This window comes from Oryctolagus cuniculus, chromosome X (assembly GCF_964237555.1).
Source record: "Oryctolagus cuniculus chromosome X, mOryCun1.1, whole genome shotgun sequence".
Classification (NCBI taxonomy): Eukaryota; Metazoa; Chordata; class Mammalia; order Lagomorpha; family Leporidae; genus Oryctolagus; species Oryctolagus cuniculus.
The window spans coordinates 51,596,230-51,612,869 of NC_091453.1; the positions used below are offsets into that span (position 1 = coordinate 51,596,230).

Below are 16,640 nucleotides of genomic sequence, written 5' to 3' on the forward strand. Positions count from 1 at the left end.
AGTGACAAATCTGCATTACCCAATAACTTTGTGTCTGGCTGCAAGGATTGAAAGGAGCCTGGGCGCCCACTAAGAATTGTGAGGTGACACCATCCCCTCAACCTTTCATAGGCTATGGGGCCCAAATTGCCAAGGCAGAGCATCCACCGGCACCTGGCTCTGGAAATGGTTCTGTTCTCTCTTTGGATGGGACAGGCTTGTGAGGCAGAGAGGGAATCCTCTGCAACCTGTGATTGTGGGAACCTTGCATGTGCTGACTGTGGGAATCCTGTTACTGCACAATAGGTAGTGGAGAGTAGCTGGGTTTCTGCACAATCATCATGACTGGTGTCAGAGGATCAGATATGCACGACCACTTGGAGTGGATAATTGTTGAGAGTTCTGTGCTCTCATTGATGATGGCACAGATCATTTTGCAGTTCATGTGCCAATGTGGGTGAGCGTTGTGTCCACTGTAGGACAAGTCCAGGCATTGTTCACATGGGAAGAGAGGATGTGAGGTCATGATTATGCCAACAGATGTGATCATAGCCACCCTCCTGCTGACAATAGAGGATATCTACCATGAACAAAATGGGTGTCACCCTGTATTCTTGCCCCACACTTGAGCACTAACAGAGTCCCCTAGCCACACACAAAACATGTCTCTAGGTGTTCACTGAAGGAGCAGGTACTCCACTAGGCCACAGAGGTATAGTTCAATGATAAAAAAAAGCATCAATGGAGAAAACCAACAAGTGTCTTTAAAAATGCCTAAAAATAAACATAGAAATATAATAAATGAACAAAGACAACATGACCCCCCAATGAACATAGTAACACTGTAATATTAGAATGTGAGGATGAAGAGATTGATCAAATGTCTGCAAATGAATTCAAAAGAATGACTATAGGATTACTCAGAAGAAATGAGAACCAAATTATGAGTTAAAGAAATCCATAGATGACATAGATGAAAAATGTTCCTGTGAGACTGAGATTTTGGAGAGAGAAAAACTGAAGCACCAGAAATGAAGAATTCAATATGACAAATAAAAAATACAATGGACAGCCTTAGCAACTTACTTGGTGAGGCAAAGGGAAGAATATCCAAGCTAGAAGGAAAATCTCTGAAAAATAGAAGGATGAGGAGGAGGAAGACAAGGAGAATTAAAAGATACAGACTAGCTGAATGGATTTAAGAAAGACTCATCTATTTGTTGCCTATAAGAAACACAAATCACCAACAAAGATACTTGCAGACTGAAATTGAAAGGATGGAAAAAGAAGTTCAGTGCTAATTGAAACCAAAAAATAGCAGATGTATCCATCTTAGGATCAAACAAAATAGACTTTAACACAAAAACTTTTAGAAGAGACAAATAAAAGTACTATGTAATGATAAGAGATCAACTCAAAAGGAAGATGTGACTACATTAAATGTATATGCTCCCAATTAAAGGGCACCTGGATATTTAAAAGAAATTTAAGGATCGGCAGTGTGGCATAGCAGGTAAAGCCGCTGCCTGTGGTGCCGGCATCCCATATGGGTGCCGGTTCAAGTCCTGACTGCTCCACTTCTGATCCAGCTCTCTGCTATGGCCTGGGAAAGCAGTAGAAGATGGCCCAAGGCCTTGGGCCCCTGCATCCTTGTGCAAAGACCTGGAGAAGGCTCCTGGCTCCTGGCTTTGGATCGGCACAGCTCCTGCCATTGTGGCAAGTTGGGGAGTGAGCCAGCGCATGGAAAGCTCTCTCGTTCTCTCTCTCTCTCTCTCCCTGCCCCTCCTTTTCTCTGTGTAACTTTGACTTTCAAATAAATAAATAAATCTTTAAAAAAAAAAAAAGAAATGTAATGGATCTAAAGGGAGACATAGACTCCAATACAATAGTAATGGGGGAATTCAACAACCCACTTTCAGCAATTAACACATCAACAGGACAGAAAATCAACAAAGAAACAACATAGTTAATATGGACCTAACTGATCCCACGGTTGCAGTTGCAGAATAGACATTCATCTCAGCAGTGCATGGAACTTTCTCTAGGATAGACCACATGCTAGGTCATAAAACAAGTCTCAGCAAAATCAAAAATATTGAAATCATACCATGCATCCTTTCTGACAATGGAATGATGCTGGAAATTAGCAACTCAAGAATCTCTAGGAAATATGCAAACATATGTAGGCTGAACAACACACACCTGAAAGAACAGTGAGTCATAGAAGAAATCAAAAGGGAAATAAAAAAATTCCTGGAATTGAATGAACATGACAGCACATCAAAACATGCATTACTGCAAAAGCAGTGCTAAGAGGGAAGTCTATAGCAGTTAGTGCCTAAATAAACAAATTGGAAAGGCATCAGATAATGAGCTATCAATCCATCTCAAGGATCTAGAAAAACAGCAACAAATCAAACCTCAAATTAGTAGGAGGAAGGCAATAATTGAAATCAGAGAAGAAATGAACAAAACTGAAACAAAAAATACAAAATATCAGTGAAATAAAGAGCTGGATTTTTTCAAAAATAAGAAAAATTGATACACAATTGACCCAACAACTCAAAAAAGAGGGAGAAGACAGACATCAGTAAAATCAGAGATGAAAAAGGAGATGTATCGAGGAATATCACAGAAATAAAACAATCATCAGAAATTAATACAAACAAGTATATGCCAACAAATTTTCCTTTAAATGTCCATTAGATCCATTTGCTTGATAGGATGTTTCATCTCTGATATATCTTTATTGATTTTTTTTATCTGGATGATCATTCCATTGATGAGAGTGGGGTGTTGAAGTCACTGACTATTATTGTATTGGAGTCTAATCTCTCCCTCTAGGTCTAATAGTACTTGGTGTATATATCTAGGTAGTCTTGCGTTGGGTACAAATAAATTTATGATTGTTATGCCTTCTTGCTCTATTGAACCATTATCAAAATAAAATGTCCTTCTTTATTTTCTTTATTGCTTTTTCAGTGTTTGATTTAAAGTTTTTTAAAATCCTATATCAGGGTCTGGCACCGTGGCTCACTTGGTTAATCCTCCGCCTGCAGCACCAGCATCCCATATGGGCATCGGGTTCTAATCCCGGTTGCTCCTCTTCCAGTCCAGCTCTGTGCTGTGACCCGGAAAGGCAGTGGAGGATGGCCCAAGTGCCGGGGCCCTGCACCCGCATGGGAGACCAGGAGGAAGCACCTGGCTCCTGGCTTCAGATCAGTGCAGCGCTGGCCGTAGCAGCCATTTGGGCTGTCTATAACTCTCACTGTCTATAACTCTACCTGTCAAATAAATTTTTTAAAAAATCCTTTTAGATGGCCCAAGTTCTTGGGCCCTGCACCCGCATGAGAGACTAGGAGAAGCACCTGGCTCCTGGCTTTGGATCAGTGCGGTGCGCCGGCCGCAGCACGCCAGCTGCGGCGGCCATTGGAGGTGAACCAATGGCAAAGGAAGACCTTTCTCTCTCTCTCTCTCTCACTGTCCACTCTGCCTGTCAAAAAAAAAAAATCCTTTTAAATGGGAGAGGGAGTGAACCAATGGATGGAAGACACTCTCTCTTTCTCTCTCTCTCTCCCCCCTTCTTCCCTCCCTCCCTCCCTCCCTCCCTCTGCTTCTCTGTAACTCTGCCGTTCAAATAAATAAATCCTTTTTTAAAAAAAGAGACTACATGAATATAAAACTACAGACCTATATCTTTAATGAACACAGATGCAAAGATTCTCAACAAAATACTAACAAATCAAATCAAAATCCACATCAAAAGGATCATACATCATGATCAACAGGAATTTGTCCCAGAAATGCAAGGGTAGTTCAACATTTGCAAATAAATAAACATCATAAACCACATCAATAGAATGAAGAACAAAAACCATATGATCATCTCCATACATGCAGAAAAAGCATTTGATAGCATTCAACACTGCTTCATGATAAAAATCTTCCACAAACTATGTGTGGAGGGGCTGATGTTGTGACACAACAGGTTAAAGTGCCGGCCTATAGCACTGATACCCTGTATGGGCACCAGTTCGAGTCCCCACTGCTCTACTTCCCATCCAGCTCCTTGCTAATGCTTCTGGGAAATCAGCAGAGGATGACCCAAGTGCTTGGGCCCCTGCACCCATGTGGGAGACTCGGAGGAATCTCCTGGCTCCTGGCTTTGAATTGGCACAGCTCCGGCCATTTCTTCCATTTGGAGAGTGAACCAGTGGATGGTAGACACACTCTCTCTCTCTCTCTCTCTCTCTCTCTCTCTCTCTCTGTCTCTCTCTCTCCCACACACAGTCTGCCTCTCTGTAACTGTGCCTTTCAAATAAATAAATAAACTTAAATATATATATTATATATATATATAGGTATACAAGTAAAATTCCTAAAATTTATAAGGAATATATATCACAAACCAACAGTCAATATACTGAATGAGGAAAAGCTGAAAGCACTTCCTCTCAACAAGCCAAAAGCATTTCCTCTGGAACAAGACAGGGATGTCCACTTTCACCACTCTTATTCAATATAGATGGAAGGTTTAGTGAGAGCAATTGAGAAAGAAACAAATGGCATCAAAATTGGGGGAAAAAAGCAAGTCAAATTATCCGTGTTTGCATATGACATGATGTTGTATATGGAAAAAACTGAACACTCCACTGAGAAGCTGTTAGAATTGATAATCCAATTCAGTAAAGTTGCAGGTTACAAAATAAACATATAAAAACCAGTAGCTTTTTGTATGTTATTGATGAATTCACAGAAACAGAAATCAATAAAGAAATCCAATTAACAATTACCACCTAAAATCAAATATTGAGGAATAAATTTAACAAAAGAAGTGCATGATATCCACAATGAAAATTATCAAACATTGATGAGAGAAATCATTAAGGACACAAAAAATTGAAATATATGCATTGTTCATGGATCAGAAGAATCAATATCACCCAAATGTCTATACTACCAAAAGAAACTTACAGGGTCAATGCAATCCCTATCAAAATGCCAAAAACATTCTTTATAGACTTAGAAAAACAATACTAAAATTTATACGGAATCACAAATGACCACAAATAGCCAAGATGCCCTGAGTAAGAAAAGTCAAGCTGGAGGTACCACAGTACCTGATTTCAAATCACGAAACAAAACTACAGTAATTAAAATAGCTTGGTATTGGCATAAAAACCGATGCATAGATCAGTGGAACCGAATAGAGAACCTAAAAATTAATCCATATACATACAGCCAATTGATTTTTGACAAAGGTGCTCACACCATAGAGTGGAGTAATGGCAAGAAATGGCACTGGAAAACATGGATGTATGTATGTTGAAGAATGAAATTAGATTTGTACCTGTCATCCCATAAAAAAAATCAACTCAAGATGGAACAAAGACCTAAATTTAAGACCTAAGACTATGAAACTACTGGAAGAAAATGTAAGGGAAACACTCTAAGACATTGATGCAGGGGGTGACTTCTTGGACAAGACCCCCAAAGCACAGGCAACAAAAGCAAAACTAAGCTAATGGGACATATCAAACTCAGAAGCTGCTGTACAGCAAAGAAAACAACCAATAGAGTGAAGAGACATCCATTTGAAAATACTTTCAAACCACCCATGTGACAAAGATCAATATCTTGAATATATCAGCAACTTCATAACTCAACAACAACAAAACACAACCAATCCAGTTGAGAAATGGGCAAAAGGCTAAATATACAGTTATCAAAAGATGAAATCCAAATGGTGCAGTGGGTTAACACCTTGGCCTAAAGTGCCAGCATCTCATATGGGCGCCGGTTCAAGTCCCAGCTGTTTCACTTCCTATCCAGCTTTCTGCTATAGCCTGGGAAAGCAGTAGAAGATGGCCCAAGTCTTTGGGCCCCTGCACCTGTGTGGAAGATCCGGAAGAAACTCCTGGCTCCTGGCTTCGGATCGGCGCAGCTCAGGCTGTTGCAGCCAACCGGGGAGTGAATCAATGGGTGGAAGACCTCTCTCTCTCTCTCTCTCTCTCTCTCCCACTCTCTCTCTCTTTCTCCCTCTGCCTCTCCTCTCTCTGTGTAACTCTGACTTTCAAATAAATAAATAAATCTTTTAAAAAAAGAATGTTGTGCTACCATAGCTTTAATGCTTGCGATTACTTTAAAATTTCCTCTGTGTGGGTAAAATAGTCATTTTTCCACTCAATTATTGTTGAAAGCCATTCTCTATATTCCCACTAAACAAGAGTCTTTTTTCTTTTTACTTGTTTAACTTCTTATTTGCTGAAGTATTTACCTTTCTACTGTTATGTAATATTTAAATGTTATCTCAAAAACTAAAATATAGACAAAAATGGGAGAAGGAAAGAGGGTGGGAGGAAGAAGTGGGAGGGAGGGAGGGAAGGAGGAAGGAAGGCAGGGATTACTGTTTTCTTTTTTAAATTATTTTTTATTTATTTGAAAGAAAGAGTTACAGAGAAAGGGAGAGACAGAGAGAGGCGTCTTCCATCTGCTGGCTCACTCCCCAAATGGTTGCAATGGCTGGAGCTGCGCCGATCCAAAGCCAGGAGTCAGGAGCTTCTTCTGGGTTCCCCACATGGGTGCAGGGGCCCAAGGACTTGGGCCATATTCTACTGCTTTCCCAGGCCACATAACAGAGAGCTGGATGGGAAGTGGAGCAGCCGGGACTCAAACCGGCACCCATATGGGATGCCAGCACTACATACGGTGGCTTTAACCCACTATGTCACAGCTCCGGCCTCAATTATCATTATTTTTTTAGAGTTGTATCTACAGATTCCAAGACGGTGAAACAGATAAGAGGACATACTGCTCTAGGGTAGGGGAAATAGTAAAAAAAAATTGTAATAAATGCATTCTCAGGGGAGAGGTAGAGAGAAAACTGCAGTGGAAATTCTACAGAAGGAAGAGGAACACAGTGGATCTGTGTGGAAGGTGAGGACACACAGCAGCAAACACGGACACAAGACATGACTCCAGTGGACAAGAGCCCGATAAAGCACCAGCTTATGAGAGCAGATTGCATCATCCCGTGTCACGGGTGATACAGCCAGATGGAGAGCCTGGTGGACTACACTATCTTTAAGTCAGTCCTGGAGCCCTAAGGGGAACAGGGTATCTGCTAGCCCAGCAAAAAAGAAGGGGCAGGTTTCTTTCTCCCCATAGCCCCCAAAATGGCCCCCTTCTGAGAGAGAGCAGGCACCATTTTGGACATAATTAGTAGGTGAGGCATGCTCTTGTGCATGCACCAAGCAACTGGAGAGGAAAAGACGCCATCTTGACAGCAGTAGCTATGACAGCAGCTCCAATGCACGCAACCAGCAACAGGTGTGGAAAAGCCATTCTGACAACATTACTGACTGCAGAGGCTCTTGTGCATGCCTGGCAGGGTGGGCGCAGGCATGGGTGCAAGGGCCCAAGAACTTGGACCATCCTCGTCTGCTTTCCCAGGCCATAGCAGAGAGCTGGATCAGAAGAGGAGCAGTCAGGACTCGAACCAGCGTCCACAAGGGATGCCTGCACTGCAGGCGGCGGCTTTACCAGCTATGCCACAGCGCCGCCCCCCAAAATAAATCTTTAATAATAAATAAATAAATAAATGAAATCGTTGATTTATAGTGCTTAGCCCCATTTCAGGCACATATGAAATGTGGTATGATCTGCATGTCACAGATTCTGGAAAATTCTCCCTTTCCTTCCAGCAATTGGCAAAAGCACACCTTTGCTCACAGTCTCTGCTGCCCTCAGAGTGCTTAAGCTCTTTCATTGTAGCAAATCTAGGATGTGAAAATGCATTTTTAGTTCATATCCTCATGATCAGTGGTGGAGAACATGTCTTGGGGATGCTGTGGGCCAGTGGTAAACTTGCTTCTGTGACTTAAAGTGGATTGGAAGTTCCTGTGGGCTTGGGGTTATGGGAGTGGTTTGTAAAATCTGACACCAAAGAGGCAGGCCAGCGAAGTGTTACAGGCTCCCAGTCCCGGATATTTGAATACAGGTGGAGCAGCTGCAACAGAGACAGCACAGCCAGAAGCCTTAAGATACTTGCCACGAGCTGAGGCCTAGGCTGACCTCTGGTCATTGGAGACGGGTTTGCTCGTCCATGTTGCTACGAGGACGTAGGTGTGGTAGTGGAATAGAGCCTACACATCGTTCCTACTTGACGGCTCCACAGCCACCATTACACGACCCTGAGGCAGAGGCTGCCACCTGCCCCGAGCTCTACAGTGAGGAAACCGAGACCCTGAGACCCGGCTGCCCCTCTAAGGCAGATGCCAACAGTGTGGGAGGGAAAGGAAGGTGGGGCGAGCCCAGGACGCGCACGTTCCGCCACAGGACTGGCCACCAACCACCCAATCGCGCGCCACGATTGGCAGCCACTGAATGACCCTGTCCCTATTGGCTGGGTCTTTCCTTGAGTGGCAGCGCAGGAGGGAGTGCCAACAGTGAGAGGTGGGCTGGGCGTCACGAGAGACCACGAGGCAAGCCTCGCGTGGTTTGAGGAGGTTCCCTTCGACCCTTGCGGTAACGGCCGGGTCCAGGCGTCGTCCTCCTGACGCGCCCCTTCCCACCGCGAGGATTGTGCCCAGTCCACCGTCTCCCCTCAGCCCTGTCCGCCCGCACGTGCGCCATGAGCTCCCACAGTGGGGCGTCAGGCTTTAGCGATGGTAGCGGCCCAGAGCGCGAGGAGCAGACCGCCGCAGGTGGTGGCGGAGCCTCGCGGGCAGCAGCAGCAGGCTTGGTTTGGGGGCCAGCGGGCAGCGGCGAGGGCCAGCCCCGGTGCGAGGGCGGAGGGGACGGCGGGCCCTCCAGCGTGCAGGCCCCCAAGTGGCAGCTGGCGTCGGATCGCGGGGCCGAGGGCCAGCCGCAAATGGCCCAGGCGGGGGCGGGAGTGCTCTGGGGTGCTGAGGGCCCGCCTGGCACCCCCGTCCTGGAGGGCGAGGGCACGGGGGCTCCCGCGTCCCAGGTCGCTGAGGGCTGTGCGGGCCCCGAGCGGCCACTGAGCGGCCCGGGGGACGGGGCCCGGCGCCGACTGCCGAGCGCTGAGGCGGCCGCCATCTTGGCTCGCGTCGAGGCCGGCGGTGGCGGCAGAGGCGTGCTGGGGGCGAGCTGTGAGGAATTCCTGCAGGCTTGTGCGGCCCCTCTGCAAGTGAGTGCCCGCAGGGAAGGCCGGGCCGAGGCCCGCAGCGAGATGGGAGGCGGCAGCCCTCGGGGGCAGCGCGCCTACGGGGAAGGCCCCGAGGGGCTGTCTTCCGGCTCAGAGGCCTCCTCCGAGCTGGAGGACGTGCAGCCCAGGAGGGGGAGCATTCGGCTGAAAGCAGGGGGCCAGGCCAAGGGCAGCAGCTCCGAGGTTCTGGCAGAGAGCCCCAGGCACGCGACTCCCCACAGCAGGGAGCAGTTCGCCCCCACGCCAGGCCCTCCCCGCACCTCTGCGCGGGGTCCCACTTGCCACCCAGAAAGGCCGGCGGCGGGGGAGCTGGGGCCCTCTGCCTCTAAGAAAATGCAGGGCGAGGTGTCCGGGAAGGCAGGGGCCAGGCCAAGGCACCCAGGAGCGGCTGCAGCTGCTGCCAGGGCAGGGGGCTGCTCTCAGGCCACTCCCCGGAGGAAGGTGACCCAGGAGAACCCCCCAGGGGTTGCCCCCGAAGTTGGCCCGGGCGCAGCCTTTGCTCCCTGGCTCCAGAGGCAAGCCACAGCTCCCCGGGAAGCGGCCGGCTTGCTCCCATTCTGCGCTTCACTGCTTGGCAAGCCCAGCACAGCGTTCCCTTGGGGACGCAAGCCGTCGAAGCAGGGTGGCGCTGGGAAGAAAGCTCAGGCCAGGAGGAAGTCCCAGGCTGTGGAGACTCGAGAGAGTGGCGCGAAGAGAGATCCAGTCGCCGGTGCGCACGTAAGCACCGCATGCCTTCTGCTCTCCATCCCGGTCCACGTGCGCGCTGAGATTCCTCCCCTGGCACGCACCCGTCGTCTCGGGCTCCCCGTCCCTTCCCGGAGGCAGGCTGTTCGAGCCCTCGGTCATCCGCTGTGGAATTGAGGTCCTCAGGGCAGGGACAGATGTTGAGAGGGCACCTGCTAGGTAGCGGCACTGTTCTGCACGTCTGCGTGGTCCTGCTTCCTGTGCAGAGGGGAGCTGGGGCGGACGGCAGGGCTGCGGCTGATGTGGAACACGGCATTGGGCTGCCAGCCTCAGGGTTGACTTTCCGCAGCCTCCCAGTTCCTGCCTGCCAGCTGCATCCCAAGGCCGCATGGCAGGAGGGGTGGGCTTCTCCTCACCTCCATCATCTCCCTGCCTCAGAGATGCCCCCTGGCCTGAGGTTCCCGGATGGAGAAAGAGCCTCCAGGTCCACTGCCTTCTCCTGACCTCACCTCACCATGGCCGTACGTGCCCGCCGCACACTCCCACAGACGCCTAGCGCCCCTACACACACACTGCACTCTCACTGATGCCTGGCGCCCCTGCGCACACACCACACACTCCCACTGACGCCTAGCGCCCCTGCACACACACCGCACACTGTCACTGACGCCTAGCGCCCCTGCGCACACACCGCACACTGTCACTGAAGCCTGGTGCCCCTGCGCACACACCGCACACTGTCACTGAAGCCTGGTGCCCTTGCGCACACACCGCACACTGTCTCTGACGCCTAGCCCAGCTTTGAGAAATTTTGGTTTTAGTTTCTGTCTAGCAGGCCCCCGACGTCTTACCAGCATCGTGGAGAATTCAGCATGGGGTCCCTACCCCCCAAGAAGTACGAGCTCTGAGGAACCTGCAGTCCCTGTTGCAGAGCTCGGGAGCTGTCCCACCTAGAGGCCGTGCACGCTCCGGTACTTTCAGTAGGGTTCATTCGGGGAACTAGGAGGGATAGAGGAGGGAAGCCCCCGGCCCTGTCACCTCTGGGGTCTCAGCCTTGCTCCACGGCTTCCCTGCCTATGCAGTCAGCTGTCCACAGGAAACGGGGGTCATCAGGGATGCCCCGAAGCCACAGCCTCCTCTGAGTGGAGTGTACGTGGTGGGGGTGGTTTGTTGCTGGGCCCCAAGCTCCAAAACCAGAAGTAGGTGGACAGTTTAACAGAGCTGTTCCTGCGAAGTCCTGCATAGCTCATGGCCCCTCTCGGGAGCTGGCTGGGCCTGTGGCTCTGCTCTGCGCCCCAGAGCCACAGTCCTAGGGAGCCACAGTGGCACACGGGCTGACACGGTGGGGCAGGGAAGGCTGGCACAGAGCAGGGGTCGAGGCCCTGGGCAGAGCACGGGCAACTTGTTGTCAGCAGAGGTCGAGGCTGCCTCACATTAGACCACTCCAGGCCCTTTCCACCTCACTCCCGGGCTGGGAGCTGGATTGTGCTTTCTGTTTCAGGAGACCAGGAGCCACCTGTCCGTCCTCGGAGACCAGCAGTGCAGCAGTTACCACCTGGAATCGAGGGCTGTCCTCGGGTAATGCTGTCTCCGGCTGCTAGAAATGAGGGTCCAAATTCCCTGGTGGGATCCGTGTCCTGGTCCAGCTCACCCTTGTGCCCCTGCTCACCGTCGCACACGCCATGGATAGTGGGCGCTCCTTTCATTTCGCATTTCAAGGCAGCCTGCCCACCGGGGTGTGGGAGGTGCCAGACGTCAGGGCCAGCGAGGCGGATGGGGAAGGGGGAGGCCGTAATATTCTCTCTCTCTCTCTCTCTCGTTCATTGGTTCAGTGTGTTGTGCTACAGAAGGAGGTAGAAGACCTTAAAGAAGAACTAGGTATGACAAAGCCCAGGCTGGGATGGGACTGGGGCAGACCAAGTAGTCGTTTTGTGAGCAAGCAGTCACTTTGCAGGTGCCAGAGCATGGGGTGGAGGTGGGTTGCGGGTGCGGGCAGTAACACTGGGACCCTCATTCCAGAGGAGAGCAGAACCAAGCAGGCCTCCTGGAGCTCTGTGTGTTTTTGTAGCCAGGGGTTGCACAGGGGGAAGTGCACTTCCGAGCTGAATTTTGCCAAAGAGACCCAGAGATCTCCTTCCTCGAGATGTTTAGAGCTACTGCATGGGTTTGGCCTGGTGGTGGTGCTTGTTGTGACTTGTGAGGGTTCTGCTGTTGGTTGGTTGGTTGCTGTTTAACATGTTCTGAATGGTTCTGATACGACCCGACGATTGAGAACCACTGGTCCGTTTTGGTCCTGTTTAGAAGAAGTTTCCACAGGTAATTCAGGCGATGGTGGGTGGTGTGTCCCAGGCTGTTTGGGGGGGGGCTGGAAGGGTTGCACGGGGGCAGGGCTAGGTGATCGCTTCCCCCCTCCCCGGGAGCACAGAACCAGGTTTCCGTAGGGCTGACTGCAGTGCCTTGTGTCTCTGTTCCAGCCATCTTGATGTGCATCACTGAGAAGTTCGGGGGGATGTGAAGTGAGTGTTCCCCTGCCATGCCACTTGCCACCATCCTGGCTGTTTAGGAGGGAGGCGGGCAGGCCCTGGCCTGGGTTCGACCTTGCTCTGGCTCTGCTCTACTCCACAGGGGGAACCCAGAATCCTCCACCAGACACAGAGCCGCTTCCCTCCAGATACACGTCAATAGGACCTTCCTCTCTGCGTCTGCTTTTGCCCCTTCCCCAGTTCACCCCAGTTCCAAGTTAAATTACCTCTCGTGTTCTGTGCTCTGCCCTCTCTGGCGCATTGGGAGCTGCACCATGTCCGAGCGTTTTACACGCAGTTCCCCTGTTCTGTTTGCACCACAATAAACTTGTGTTTTAATTGCATTTTCTGCCAACATTGCGTGGAATTCCTGTGTTGGCCTCATCTGCCCCGGGGCCCGGGGCAGTTCAGATACAGTCCCATATCTGGACTTGTCGCCCTCTGGTAGCAGTGTGCTCAGGGAACGCTCATGCAGACCCTGCAGGTCAGCCTGGTTTCCTTGGCAGGCCTCAGCTTCGAAAGTCAGTCAGCAGACGCTTGTGGTTCTCCTTGCCCAGTTTCAGTGGAAGGGTGGAGGCAGGAGTCGCATCCCAGAGAGTGCTGGAGCAAAGGGCAGGCTCACCTCTGGATTAGCGATGGGGAAGTGAGTCTGTGGTTCCTTGCGGGTGAAGTGAAGACCCGCTGACGACGAGAGCGTCCCCATCCTTCACATCCTAGCCGCCCAGCCGCTTCTCTGCTGATGAGCTCCATGTCCCCGCTGGTGAACGGCCGGTTTGTTTCTAGGGCCAGCGGCAGCCTCGGATTGGAATGTCCTGCATGGTCCTCATCAAAGGGGAAAACTCGAAACAAGAGACTACCACTTTAGGGCGCGTCAAGGCAAAGTCGCCAGAAGAGAGGAACATTGAGATACTGAATAAATGCCAGCTCTAGCAATCAGAATGCTCGCCCTGCCCTGGGTTGCTTGTCTGTGAATAGTCCCTGTATGTGGGTGGGGGAGGAAGAGGTAGTGAACTAAACTCTCTACCCAGAGGTAGTACTCTAATACAAGTATATCATTAGGGGCCATTGCTGTGGTGTAGTGGGCAAAGAAACCGCCTGCAGTGCCGGCATCCCACATGGGAGCCAGTCTGAGTCCCAGCTGCTCCAATTCCCGTCCAGCTCCCTGCTATGGCCTGGGAAAGCAGTGGAGATGGCCCAACTTCTTGGGCCCCTGCACCCCCATGGGAGACCCAGAAGAGTTTCCTGGCTCCTGGCTTCAGATATGCGCAGCTACATCCATTGCAGCCATCTGGGGAGTGAACTAGCAGATGGAAGACCCATCTCTCTGCCTCTCTGTCTTTGTTCTGTCTCTCTCTCTCTTTCTGCCTCTCTGTGACTCTGCCGTTCAAATAAAATAAATAAATCTAAAAAAAAAACAAGTATATTATAAATACATGATTTGCATGAGGTCCATGTCCCATGGGTTAAAGCTTCATCATTGATTCAATTGGAGATCCAGTTACGTACTAAAGTATTTGTCTAACAAAAAGACAAAAGGACACTGCTTGGCTTCTTGGCCTTCATAACATTGAGCTTCTAACTTCACTATAACATGTGCCAAAATGCACTACTTGATAGGAAATCACAAATTTAATTCTTGGACTCAAATTATCATTATACCTGGGGATTCCACTGATATTAGAATCTGCTCCTAGGGTCTGGTGCTGTGGCCTAGCAGGTAAAGCCGCCGCCTGCAGTGCTGCCATCATATACGGGCACCGATACGAGTCCCAGAAAAAGACCCTGGAAGCACAGGCATTAAAAGCCAAAATTAAGAACTAGGATTGCATCAAATTGAGAAGTTTCTGTACTGCAAAAGAAACAGTCAGGAGAGTGAAGAGACAACCGACAGAATGGGAAAAATATTTGCAAACTCTGCAACAGATAAAGGGTAAATAAGCAGAATCTACAAAAAGATCAAGAAATTCCACAACAACAAAATAAGCAACCCATTTAAGAGATTGGCCAAGCACCTCAATAGACATGTTTCAAAAGAGGAAATCCAAATGGCCAACAGGCACATGAAAAAATGTTCAAGGTCACCAGCAATCAGGGAATTGCAAATCAAAACCACAATGAGGTTTCACCTCACCCTGGTTAGAATGATTCACATACAGAAATCTACCAACAACAGATGCTAGCTAGGATGTGGGGAAAAAGGGACACTAACCCACTGTTGGTGGGAATGCAAACTGCTAAAGCCACTGTGGAAGTCAGTCTGGAGATTCCTCAGAAACCTGAATATAACCCTACCATACAACCCAGCCATCCCACTCCTTGGAATTTACCCAAAAGAAATTAAATTGGCAAACAAGCAAGCTGTATGCACCTTAATGTTTATTGCAGCTCAATTCACAATAGCTAAGACCTGGAATCAACCCAAATACCCATCAACAGTAGACTAGATAAAGAAATTATGGGATATATACTCTATAGAATACTATACAGCAGTCAAAAACAATGAAATCCGGTCATTTGCAACAAGATGGAGGAATCTGGAAAACATCATGCTGAGTGAAATAAGCCAGTTCCAAAGGGACAAATATCATATGTTCTCCCTGATCGTTGACAACTAACTGAGCACCAAAAAGGAAAACTGTTGAAGTGAAATGGACACTATGAGAAACGGTGACTTGATTGGCCCTTGTCCTGACTGTTGTTGAACAACATAATACTTTATCCCCTTTAGTATTTTTTTTGTTCTACTTAATGCTCTTGGTTGAACTCTGTAATTAACACACAATTATTCTTAGGTGTTTAAACTTAACTGAAAAGTGATCCCTGTTAAATCTAAGAGTGGGAATAAGAGAGGGAAGAGATGTACAATTTGGGACATGCTCAATCTGACTTGCCCCAAACGTCTGTAGAGTTAGAAACACGCCAGGGGATTCCAATTCATTCCCATCAAGGTGGCATGTACCACTGCATCTCACTAGTCCAAGTGATCAATTTCAGTTCACAATTGATCATAATGATAGGTTGAAGAGTCAAAGAGATCACATAAACAAGACTAGTGTCTGCTAATACTAACTGATAGAATTAAGAAGGAGAGAATGATCCAACATGGGAAGTGGGATACACAGCAGACTCATAGAATGGCAGATGTCCTAAACAGCACTCTGGCCTCAGAATTAGCCCTTAAGGCATTTGGATCCAGCTAAAAAGCCCATGAGAGTATTTAGGCATGGAAAGCCAAGACACTCTGGCCAAAAAAAAAAAAAAAAAAAAAAAAAGAAATAAGAAAAAAAAAAGAGGACCTAAATGAAAGATCTCTGTGAGTGAGATCCCAGTGGAAAGAACGGGCCATCAAAGAAGGAGGTACCTTTCTCTGAAGGGAGGAGAGAACCTCCACTTTGACTATGACCTTGTCTAAATAAGATCAGAGTCTGTGAACTCAAAATGCTTCCATAGCCTTGGCAACTCATGACAAGAGCCTAGGGTGATTACTGATGCCATAAACAAGAGTGTCCATTTGTTAAGTCAACAACAGGAGTCACTGTGCACTTACTCCTCATGTAGGATCTCTGTCCTTAATGTGCTGTACATTGTGATTTAACGCTATAACTAGTACTCAAACAGTATTTTACACTTTGTGTTTCTGTGTGGGTGCAAACTGTTGAATTCTTTACTTAATATATGCTAAACTGATCTCCTGTATATAAAGATAATTGAAAATGAATCTTGGTGCGAATGGAATGGGAGAGGGAGTGGGAGATGGGAGGGTTGCGAGTGGGAGGGAAGTTATGGCGGGGAAGCCATTGTAATCCATAAACTGTACTTTGGAAATTTATATTTATTAAATAAAAGTTAAAAAAAAGAAAGTACTAGACCTAACACATGAGGTGGGCAGGAATAGGCTGGACCATTCCAGATGCTCCAGAGATGGTTTGGGTCTAACAGTAAAATGGGTATGCGGTGCAAAGAATATCCTGAAAGACTCTGGCATGTTTGAATTGCATCCCACCCTGTAACAGACTGAGGCAGCCTTGAACCCAGAATTTTCCAAGAGGGGGGTAGGTAGGCAGGAAGGGAAAGGGAAAGGGAAAATCAGCAACGTCCTAAACATCATGACTTTTCTGCACTACAAATAGTTTCTGAATCCAGATTTCTCTTTACATGATGGAATAGAAATCAGAAGGGAAACGTGTGTGTGTGTGTGTGTGTGTGTGTGCTACTTATTCCAAGATTGCTACTGGAATGTGTTTTGTGGTCTCAGGAGCCATGTTAGGTTTCTCACATAGCTGCAA

At 48.4% G+C, this 16,640-nt stretch overlaps 1 protein-coding gene across 2 annotated transcripts; it reads left to right on the plus strand.

Moving 5' to 3' along the window:
- The first annotated feature begins 8,444 nt into the window (after positions 1 to 8,444).
- Positions 8,445 to 12,726, plus strand: LOC103351888 (uncharacterized protein CXorf49 homolog). Of its 2 annotated transcripts, XM_051827206.2 has the most exons (7): positions 8,445 to 9,865; positions 10,654 to 10,803; positions 11,334 to 11,410; positions 11,665 to 11,710; positions 12,134 to 12,148; positions 12,307 to 12,348; positions 12,458 to 12,725. In XM_051827206.2, exons 1-2 carry the CDS (start codon positions 8,612 to 8,614, stop codon positions 10,738 to 10,740), a joined length of 1,341 nt encoding a protein of 446 aa, XP_051683166.2. In that variant the 5' UTR covers positions 8,445 to 8,611; the 3' UTR covers positions 10,741 to 10,803; positions 11,334 to 11,410; positions 11,665 to 11,710; positions 12,134 to 12,148; positions 12,307 to 12,348; positions 12,458 to 12,725. The 2 variants fall into 2 exon arrangements, with proteins under 2 accessions (XP_051683166.2, XP_051683165.2); XM_051827205.2 differs by having other exon boundaries at positions 11,665 to 12,148; positions 12,458 to 12,726.
- Positions 12,727 to 16,640: the final 3,914 nt, after the last annotated feature.

What these genes read in the sequence shown, in the direction of transcription:
- LOC103351888 (XM_051827205.2), top strand. Translation starts at nt 8,612, where the DNA reads ATGAGCTCCCACAGTGGGGCGTCAGGCTTTAGCGATGGTAGCGGCCCA. An exon ending in ATCCAGTCGCCGGTGCGCAC is followed by an intron (nt 9,866 to 10,653) that starts GTAAGCACCGCA and finishes TTTTGGTTTTAG; the next exon opens with TTTCTGTCTAGCAGGCCCCC.